The sequence below is a fragment of the Borostomias antarcticus genome (assembly GCF_949987555.1).
Source record: "Borostomias antarcticus genome assembly, chromosome: 14".
Classification (NCBI taxonomy): Eukaryota; Metazoa; Chordata; class Actinopteri; order Stomiiformes; family Stomiidae; genus Borostomias; species Borostomias antarcticus.
The window spans coordinates 11,237,448-11,248,525 of NC_140247.1; the positions used below are offsets into that span (position 1 = coordinate 11,237,448).

Sequence of the window (11,078 nt, forward strand, 5' to 3'; positions counted from 1 at the left end):
CGTGCGCTTGAAAATCTAATCGAAGAACTGTTTTTGGCTTCTGACGTAAGTCCCTTGAAAATTACGTTGTACACACATTTTGCGAACATTCATGACGCTGGACACGTTTCGTATCGAATTGCGATTAAAGACGTTACTTCGAAGGAAGATTCAGGTAGCTAAATTTAGTAATTGCATAGCAATTACAATGTACGTTGTTTTATAATGCACTATAAATTGTTCTGTTTGGAAATGACCGTTGGCTAAGCACATTTGCTCATTCAACCTTTCCTCACACACCCACCTCCGAGGCTTGTCGTACGGCTGCGGCCCTTGAACAGAGGTTAGCTAGCTAGCTTGCAAGCTTGCAAACAATAACATCTTAGTGCTACTGCTTGTCTAGGAAAGAAGGTGCTTGCTATGATAACCTATCGATTGAGATTCCCCGACAGAAAACGATTATTATAGAACTCTATGGTGGTTGACCCCATTTTAAGTGAGAATTCAATATCGCCACAGTTGATTGGACTCAGTCGTAGGTTAAGGGTTTAGCTAATCAACAGTCTTATTTACAACGTATCTCTACCCCAACTGTCTCTTCTTTATGTTCTTAATTGTCAGGGTCTTGTACAATTGTGCGTAGGTGAATGCGATCTTCCCTGTCCTTATTGTGCATAGGCTGTATCAGACGTCGAGGTGGCCCCAGGTAACAGTTGAGGCTAGACCTGCTAGTTCTACCTGGTGCCTGGTATTTGCCAGAGTAAAGACGCACTGCTGTCTTTTCCCCTGCTACAGATAAAGCAGAAGTATGAATTGGAACAAGGGCGGCCCGAGTGGTAAGCGAGGGTTCGGCTTCGGAGGGTTCTCGCTCGGCGGAGGTGGGGGAGGAAAGAAGGAAGAGCCGCCGCGCCCCCCCCAGAAAACCCACACAACTTTTGGAGCGGCAGGGTCTGCGGGAAGCTACGGGAAGAACCAACAGCTCCCCGCATTCTACAAAATAGGAACAAAAAGGGCGAATTTCGACGAAGAGAATGCGTAAGTATTGACATTATTTCACTTGGCATACACGCTAGTACTGTACAGGCTATTATGTGCACTGTGTACATGCAGTCAACATCGCATTAAACCAGCTGACTCGTCTCTTTGCCCTGTTCTACCTATTCCAATCCACATCCAGATATTTTGAAGATGATGAAGAGGAGGCCAGTAGTGCAGAATTGCCCTACATCCCAGCCGAGAACTCCCCCACGCGCCTGCAGTTCAAGTCAGGCGGCGGCTCTGACAGTGAAGATGACCCCCTAGATGCTTTCATGGCGAAGGTTGAGGTGAGTTGAGAATTTCCAGAGAAGGAAGGGTGCGGGTGGCAGATGATTGTCACATGAGTGTTTGCCAGAATTATTTGTTGTGTGTTTTTGAACTGCTCAGTGGTTTGCTCCCATTTTGTACCCTTGATCTGTAGGATCAAGCAGCCAAGGACATGAAGAAACTGGAGGAGAAAGAGAAGGAGAAGAAGTGTGCAAAGTAAGTTTTAAATGTTAGATACTGTAAGGTTCTCAGGCAGGTTTTTGATGCCAAAACCAACAACTGTGGGTTCATTTTTACAGATTCCTTGGAAATCTTTGGTGAAATAGCAAAATCATCACCCCTTAATTATTAGCTCATGTCGTCCGGCAAACTCTAGCACTGCAACTATTCACCACTGAGAAGCAAAGTCTCGCAACCTTGACATAATTTGCCTCGCCACTCAAAATGACTTTATCTTTAGCCTTACGGCAGGTAAGAAATCTAGCTAGGTTTGCATTGACTCTGTCGAGGGACCAGATAAGTGACCTTAATGGGCTGTGGGGCACAATGGGTGAATGAACGAGCCGCAGGGAAGTTTTTTTTTTCTCCGCTTGTCTTTTCAGGGGTATTCGTGATGACATTGAAGAGGAGGATGAGCAAGTAAGTGACCCGTCCAAAGTTACTACCGTAATTCACTACATCTGTGATAAGAGAGGGCTCCCAACCAAACATCCACTGCCATGTCTCTCTTTCTTTCTTTCTTTCTTTCTTTCTTTCTTTCTTTCTTTCTTTCTTTCTTTCTTTCTTTCTTTCTTTCTTTCTTTCTCTCGCTCTCCTTTCTTTCTCTCGCTCTCCTTTCTTTCTTTCTTTCTCTCTCTCTCTCTCTCTCTCTCTCTCTCTCTCTCTCTCTCTCCCCGTCTCCCTTTCCCTCCTAACAAATGTGATTTCAGGTACTACGTCCCATCCTGGAGTCCCCTCTATATTCATATTTTTCTTGTAAAAAAGCATGTCTAATTCAATATATTTTTGCCTCTTTGAAAGTATACAACAGGATAAGTGCTATTCTCATCGTATGAGAGAATGGCGTTTCTTTGTCAGGGGTAAAATATAATATCAAGTAAGGAGAGGAGTTGCTGGAGCACTCGGCTATTAGAGCCTTTTATTAAGGTGCAATATAGGCGGACAACGTTTCCATGTCAGTACATCTTCATCAGGTCATGAGAAACCATAATGTAAAATCTAAAAGATAATATGACAGTAATGGCACAAAAAAAAGAGTAATTGTCCGTACTAAATGGATCTGGCTGACCCTTGGTGGGGAAGCCGAAATGGCTCCTCAGGTTTTTGCGAGTAGTTGAAGTGTCTCCGTGGGTGGACGCCGCCGGTCGCCCGACTCTGTGGATCACATGTCACGCTGTGCTCTCTGCAGGAAGCCTACTTTCGGTACATGGCGGAGAACCCCACAGCTGGGCTGACCCAGGAGGAGGAGGAGGAGAACGTGGACTACGACAGCGATGGGAACCCCATCGCCCCTACCACCAAGAAGATCATCTTGCCCTTGCCCCCGATCGACCACACTGAGGTAACATTACAGCAAGGCTGGAGCGATTGGATCCTGGAGAGGTCAAATTCCTGAAGCCTCAGACGTATATGACATGTTGTCTAGTAGTAGGCATTTATGTGAGCGATGTTTTGTGATTTGTGTTGCCACCGTGCAGATTCAATCAATCAAAGCTTTATTTATATTTTGTTTATGTAGATTGATTATCCTCCGTTTGTGAAGAACTTCTTCAACGAGCACGAGGAGCTTAACGGCCTGACGGCTACCCAGGTGTTAGAGTTGAGGCACAAACTCAACTTGCGGGTGAGTCCCATGACGTGCACACACACACACACACACACACACACCACAACTGTATCTAAAACCCTACCCCACACAGCAAACCAACTCATTGACAGTGTGCTGTCTTTGTTGTTTGGAATTGTCACTGTCAAGCTCCATACATCACTGTTTCCTCCCCTCTTACCCGTCTCTCGTTGTTGTTGTTGTTGTTGTCGTCATCGTTGTTGTTGTTGATTGTTGTTGTTGTTGTTTTTGCTGTCGTCAGGTATCTGGTGCTGCCCCTCCAAAACCCTCCACCAGCTTCGCCCACTTCGGCTTTGATGAGCAGCTAATGCACACGATCCGCAAGTCAGAGTTCACCCAGCCCACACCCATACAGTGCCAGGTACAGCCCTCTCTTAGCCGCTGGCTCTCTGTAGACCTGTATTCTACATGCTGCGGTTCAGGCATCTGTGTTTCCTGAACACTCAGGGGGTGCCTATAGCCCTGGCCGGACGCGACATGATCGGTATCGCCAAGACGGGCAGCGGGAAGACCGCGGCGTTCATCTGGCCCATGCTGGTCCACATCATGGACCAGAAGGAGCTGGAGACGGGAGAGGGACCCATCGCGGTGATCGTGTGCCCCACTAGAGAGCTCTGTCAACAGGTGAGAGAGACGGCGAAGACACAGTTCAGGCCCCAGGATGAGAAGAGCGTTTGTATTTCAGGGTCCTTTAAAGGAGAATGCTCGTTTTTAACAACCTGGACCTTATTTACGGCATATTATAAGACGTTTCACTCACCGAGATAACTTTGGTGTAATTCGGAGGCCTGGGCGCATGCGTGCTGGAGCAAGTGGGGAAGCTATTTCGTTTCTGAAGACGTTTCTAAAGATCATATTAGAGAGGCATGTGAAAAACCACCACAGGCCTACGCTCTATGTAAGCACAACTAGCGATTCATAAAGACAGATTGATGAAAACAACCGTTTCGCGGCAGAAAATAGATATTTTAGAAGCTACATTCTCAGTGCCCCGTCCGCCGCCATTACATGGATATACATGGATTTTAAATTTCTTCTACAGGCCTCCAAATTACACCAAAGTTATCTCGGTGAATGAAACGTCTTATAATATGCCGTAAATAAGATCCAGGTTGTCAAAAACGAGCATTGTCCTTTAACGACGGCCATACGGCTTCACTCTTAACACCGCGGCTGCTGCGATCCCCCCAGATCCACACGGAGTGCAAGCGCTTCGGGAAGGCGTACTCCCTGCGGTCTGTGGCGGTCTACGGAGGGGGCAGCATGTGGGAGCAAGCCAAGGCCCTGCAGGAGGGGGCGGAGATCGTGGTGTGCACCCCGGTGAGACCCTCAGCCGCCTCGGGTGTCTTATTTCACGACGGAAACTTAAGCCTCGCAGCACCTGACCCGTCCGTCGTCACCGATTAATCTCACTCCACCCCGTCGTGTGTCTCTGTCGCCGTGCCGTACGCAGGGTCGTCTAATCGACCACGTTAAGAAGAAGGCCACCTCCCTGCAGAGAGTGACGTACCTGGTGTTCGACGAGGCCGATCGCATGTTTGACATGGGCTTCGGTTGGTGGAGCCTTTTTGTCCCCGGTTATCGTCACACTGTGTACATGATAGTGAACCGTACGATTGATTTAATATCAATTTAATATAAATCTCTATCCTCTCAGAATACCAAGTGAGGTCCATCGCCAGTCATGTCCGCCCTGACAGACAGAGTAAGTGGTCAACTTTGTGGATTGTTAGTAGACAGGAAGTTAGTTGTATTTTATTTTTCCAGCATTTTGTTTTAAAAGACCTTTTATGTGTTGCACTTTGTACTTGATGCTTTTAATGTGTCATGTAAAGCACTTTGAATTGCCTTGTTGTACAAATAAAATGTGCTGTACAAATAAACTCGCCTTGCCTTAAGGTTTGGGGAGCTCTAATCTAAACGTGAATCCTCCCCCCTCAGCCCTTCTGTTCAGCGCCACCTTCCGTAAGAAGATCGAGAGGCTGGCCAGAGACATCCTGGTGGACCCCATCCGTGTGGTGCAGGGAGACATAGGAGAGGTAGAGATTTAAAACAGTCTGATCCGAACACTTGCACAACGATTCATTTAACTCCACTTACATTCAGTGACCGGTAATTCGTAAGAAACTCAACCCTCTCTCCGTCACCCTCTCCCCCAGGCCAACGAGGACGTGACCCAGCTGGTGGAGGTGCTTCCCAGCGGGGTGGAGAAGTGGGGCTGGTTGACCCGACGCCTGGTGGAGCTCACCTCCTCGGGCTCCGTGCTCATCTTCGTCACCAAGAAGGCCAACTGCGAGGAGCTGGCCACCAACCTGACCCAGGAGGGCCACAGCCTGGGCCTGCTGCACGGAGACATGGACCAGAGCGAGAGGAACAAGGTCATCGCCGACTTCAAGAAGAAGAGCCTCCCTGTGCTGGTGGCCACTGATGTAGCAGGTGAGAGGAGGAGGGGGAGGAGGAGGAGGTGGAGGAGGAGGACTGGGAAGGGGGGGTGGGGGAGATGGGGAGCAGTTTAAAGGGGCACAGTCACGTTTTTTTTCAGTTTATATTTATTCAGACTAAATACTTCTGTGTGTAGGCATTTTTAAAATCACTGTCGGGGTAGCCATTTCCTTTATGTGGGAAATACCGGAGTAAATTTGCGGCAAAACTTCAAGGGGCGACGCCAGTGGACTTCAAAGAGTGACGTCAGCGGATCTGTTTGCCCTTTGAGGTTTTGCCGCGAATTTGCCGCAGTGTTTTCCAATGGGAAACGGCTACACTGACGCCGATTTTAAAAACGCATACTGTACACAGAGAATTTAAGCATTTAATTCAAATAATATCAACTGAAACAAGTGTGACTGTGCCCCTTTACGATTGATCATTAGCTTACATTTTGCTTGTATTCTTTACCGAACGATAGTAGGTTCTGACCACTTCTCACCACCTGTTGTTGTGTCTCTCTAGCTCGTGGTCTCGACATCCCTTCAATCCGCACCGTCGTGAATTACGACGTGGCCCGAGACATCGACACCCACACGCACAGGATTGGCCGAACGGGTCGCGCTGGAGAAAAGGGTGTGGCCTTCACCCTCCTTACCAATAAAGACACATCATTTGCCGGTGACCTTGTTCGGAACCTGGAGGGGGCCAATCAAAGTGTTTCTAAGGAGCTGATGGACTTGGCGATGCAGGTATACTGTAATGATAATAACGGCTGTCCTGTGGCCGGTGAATATGATTTGATGACTCTGCTGACCTTGTTTATTTTATGACCACCAGAATCCCTGGTTCAGGAAATCCCGCTTCAAGGGCGGTAAAGGGAAGAAGATGAACATTGGAGGAGGAGGTCTGGGGTACAGGGAGAGACCAGGCTTGGGAGCCGAACCATCTGTGAGTTGGACGCTCATTCAAACTAGAAACCTGCGTGCTGTTGGTAACAGTAGCACTCTGGTCTGCGTTGTGTTCTCTCAGTTCGACGCACGTTAAGGGCTTTTGCCCCGGGCGGGATTCAAACCCATGCTTTTACGAGCCCTTCCGCTTGCAAAGCGGACGCGCTGGCAGATGCGCCGATAGCCAATAGGGACGTCCCTCTTGGAGGGACTGTCAGCGCTCCTCTGAGGAGTGAGTTTACCAGCGACTCGCTACCACTACCAGGGACTTATGAGGACTCACAATTCACTCAGTTACACTATTGTGCTGTATACTGTGCTTTTGATACTAAATCAAATCAAACTTGGGCTAAATACTTCATAGGAGAGACATGACTGTCAGTAGAGTAGATACATATTTACAGAGATGCTGCCTACATGGTAGGCCATTATCTGTTAGCTATCCCTGTAGTCCACAATAGGATATTTAAGTAGATTAGATATTTACTAGATTATTATATGCTCATTGTGGCTCATCATATTGGTGGTCTGTTCTGTGTCGTGTCCAGGAGCGCGGCGGAGGGATTTCCTCCGGCAGCTACGAGGGATACGGCAAACCCCCGGCCGGGGCCATGGGAGACCGCATGTCAGCCATGAAGCAAGCCTTCCAGGTACGCATCTCTCCCACCCCCATCACAGGCTTGTCATCCGTCGTTACCCTTCACCTCCCAGTAATGTTTATCCTTCCATCAGCTCCGTTGATCATACCGACCCTGTCCTAGTTGTCGCCTTCCACGACCTCTCTCTCTCGTCTCTTTTCCTCCAGGCTCAGTACAAAAACCACTTTGTCGCGGCGTCAGGCGTCCCCCCGAAGCTGACCACCAAGTCCAGCAGCTCGTCCGGCTGGACCAGCGCGGGCAGCCTGAGCTCGGTGCCCACAGAGGCCGCCGAAGGGCCCGACAGGTCCAGGTCCTCCTTGGCCCCTCCGCCGCCTCCACTCAGCATGGGCACCAAGATGGCCGGCTTCACCAGCGCCGGATCCCTCAGCTCCGTGTCAGACAGCCACGCCGGGTCGCCTCAGGCCTACCCCGCCCCGCCCCCGCCCTCGCCCAGGGACGGGTCCCGCGACAGACACGGGGAGGAGCGAGGCCGCCACGGCGACGGGCACTATCGCCACGGCGACAGGAGCGACCGGCACGGAGGCGGGGAACGGGAACGGGACCGCTACGCCGACCGGGACCGGTACGGGGACACGGATCGCTACGGCGGCGGCGGCGGGCGCCAAGGTGACGGTCGTAACGGAGAAGGGAGCAGGAGAGACAGAGAGAGAGATGATTGGAGGAGTGAGAGGGAGGGCGGAGACAGGGCAGACAGAGAGAGAGATGATTGGAGGAGTGAGAGGGAGGGCGGAGACAGGGCAGACAGAGAGAGAGATGATTGGAGGAGTGAGAGGGAGGGCGGAGACAGGGCAGACAGAGAGAGAGATGATTGGAGGAGTGAGAGGGAGGGCGGAGACAGGGCAGACAGAGAGAGAGATGATTGGAGGAGTGAGAGGGAGGGCGGAGACAGGGCCGGGGGGGAGGGGAGGGGGGCCGGGGGGGAGGGAAGGGGGGCCGGGGGGGAGGGAAGGGGGAACAGAGGTGAAGACAGCTTTGCGGTCCCAGATCCGCCTAAACGTAAGAAGAGCAGGTGGGACAACTAAAGAACCGCAGAACAGCGAAGAATCTGGAACCAACCAATCATTTGTGAGCATAGAGAGACAGACATCTGGTCACATCAGTGGAGACGCAACACAGGAGTTCAGTGGGCGTTCTGGTTGTTGGTTGTATGGTTCAAAAAGTGAGGGAAAGTTGCAGTCTTCTATTGATTGAGTATTTCGAATTTTGAACTTAACTTTTTGATCTGAGTCCAGTCTGATATCAGACATGCGTCTGGGCTCGTGTGAGATTAGTGGTCTCGTGAAGTCAGTGGAATCGGGCAGTTATGCAATCCTGACGCCAGGAAACGCTCAAGGCTGAGATCTGTTGGTTGTTGTCATCTTACATCCTCTCTCACTCACTGAACTCTGTGTGTGTGTGTGTGCGTGCGGGTGTTTAATATCATCCCACATTGCTAACTCATTGATGACCGATTTATCTTTTTTTCCCTTTTTAAAGATGTGTACTACAGCAAAATACATCTGTGTTTATGTCAAGATAAAAAATAAGTCTTACATCTTGTATTCAAGTTTTAGTAAAGTGCCTTTCAGTGGCACTTAGATGTTTTTTATGCTTATGGACTTGATGTCAGCAAGATGTACTGTGTTAATGTGTGTTTGTGTCAGGAAAGGACTGCTGACATGTTCATTCACAAATGGATGATGTCAAGTTATGATTAAAAATGGTTTTGGCAGGACTTGTCTGACATATTTTTTTGTATCTATTGTATGGAAATTGGAGACATATTAGTGTCAGTACATGATCTCCCTTCACAACATGCTTAACTTCAACTGACTTGCAATGTAACACTGTTCCTCAGATCATAACATCCACAGAGTTTTCCACATGTATCTTGTGTCATCTGATTTTCTGGTAATAAAAGCATGTGTTTTTTACAATCCTGGAATTTGTATGGCTTGATAAATCAGGATAACGTGCAAGTGATTCAGTATGTGTATATGAAATCCTAAATTAGCCATGTATGCAGTCCTGGTAACCCTCCACTAGATGGTAGGTGTTTTCCAGACCCCAGAGTTAGCCACACCCCCTTCTCTTATATACACATACAAATATACACCCTGTCCCAAACCCCTCCCTTTCTAGTCTGAAGGCGGAATCTGAACATCTGTTTCCAATAACCAGATTGTGGGTCATCCTATACCCCATGCACTCACGTAGCCGGGAACAGGAGGCATTTCATACTTCTCTTTGTTCTAGTCCACTAACTTCAATAATGGTGGTCAGATAATAATTCCCATGCTCATTAACAGCTTTCATGCCATGTTCTAATCATTCAACAGACAGGAAGCAGGAACCAATTGTTTTCTCTTTAGGCACGTTTGAGACTTTGTGAACTTGTTACTGTAGGGCAGGGGGGCCCACTCTTTTTTGTCTTGTGAGCTACTTTTAAAATTACCAGCTCATCAAGATCTAGCGCCCCGCCCTTCTGTCACTTGTCACTTAACATTGGCTACGTTTTAATTCACGTGTCATTAAAGTCATATCTTTAAAAGAATCCTGTCGCTGAAAACCCATCAAAAATAACATACAACTGAAATAACAACATACGACTACTCTTTCAAAATCAAATAACATATTTATTAATCAAGCTACCAATTACTTCACACTGGAAGTGGAATGTTGTATATATATACAGACTGTCTTTAGCCTACTTAAATGTCTCAATCACACAGCACAATACACTGCTGGCTTGCACTGAATGGATCAGGGTTGCATAATCCTGACTTTTTTTGAGTTTCTGATTGATTTTGCTAGGCTACTATCAGCTATCAGCTGCACATACTGTACAAGCCTAAAGTAGGAGGAAGAAGTTGTTCATTTGGACAACAAGAGAGGAAAAAGTTGCTCATTTGGACAATAAGAGAGGTGATGTGACTGCTTGCCTCCACACACGCAACTTCAACACGCATCATCAAGTCGCCTTTTTATGACTTTTCGTTTGAATGGCTCAAGATCTACCAGCATCTGCGACCTACTGGTCGATCACGATCTACGTATTGGGCACCCCTGCTGCAGGGAGATGACCACAGCCCTTAACCCCAGTTACAACCCCCCTACCAGAGGGACATTATGAGACACCCTCACACCTGCTTGGCTTGAAAAGAGAAACATCATAGGTGAGCTTGCCAATGTGTCAAAAGTAGCCATAACCAGCGATGGCTAGGCAAGTATCACACAGGGTCACTATATTACAGTGACAGTCCACTATGTAAATGAAGGCCAACTGAGACAGAAAGTCCTATCGACCCAGGCAGTGTATGAGTCCCAAATCGATAAGTATCGGTATCAATAACCAATATCGGATAGTATCGATAAGAGTATCAATAAGTATCGGTAACGATAAGCAACAGGTATCGATACCGGTATCGATAAAATCCTAAAGATACCTGTCCCTAGTTGTGAGTGGGGGTTAGATTGCAAAGGAATTAAGGATTGAGTTATTACAAACTGAGTCAGCAAGAAGTTCTCTTTCCTGGGCCGGAGAGGTTTTTCTTGGACATGCCTGCTTCAGCCACTGAGAGGATTCCTCCGAAGATTTCAAATTAGTTGTCAGTCAGAAAAACTGTGAAATTATTAAATTATTAAACCTGACATAACTCAAACTTTTTGAAATACATGTTAGTGCTGGTGCCACTCCCTTTAGTGGTTAGCCTACAAGTAGTCTACATCAAATGTGATTGTACAAGAGGATTTTTTTTTTTTCTTCTGAGATTTATTATTGTTTTTATACTTTATACTTATACTCATATAACAACTATCTACCAACTAATTTGTTTATTAATATAAATAAGGATATTTTCCTTTTGTTAGAAAAATGATACATTTAGTAGGCTTGTTTGGGAGGAGAGAGAACAAGGGGGTAGAGACATCGAGCCA

The 11,078-nt window shown here is 47.6% G+C and overlaps 1 protein-coding gene across 1 annotated transcript; it reads left to right on the forward strand.

Moving 5' to 3' along the window:
- The first annotated feature begins 75 nt into the window (after positions 1–75).
- ddx42 (DEAD (Asp-Glu-Ala-Asp) box helicase 42) lies at positions 76–8,975 on the forward strand. The gene is made up of 19 exons (XM_084448950.1): positions 76–154; positions 775–1,014; positions 1,157–1,304; positions 1,439–1,500; positions 1,887–1,923; positions 2,693–2,845; positions 3,023–3,127; positions 3,372–3,491; positions 3,578–3,754; positions 4,322–4,450; positions 4,584–4,683; positions 4,788–4,835; positions 5,072–5,169; positions 5,290–5,566; positions 6,080–6,306; positions 6,395–6,505; positions 7,053–7,154; positions 7,310–7,877; positions 8,007–8,975. Exons 2-19 carry the CDS (start codon positions 788–790, stop codon positions 8,183–8,185), a joined length of 2,868 nt encoding a protein of 955 aa, XP_084305076.1. The 5' UTR covers positions 76–154; positions 775–787; the 3' UTR covers positions 8,186–8,975.
- The last annotated feature ends 2,103 nt before the right edge of the window (positions 8,976–11,078 follow it).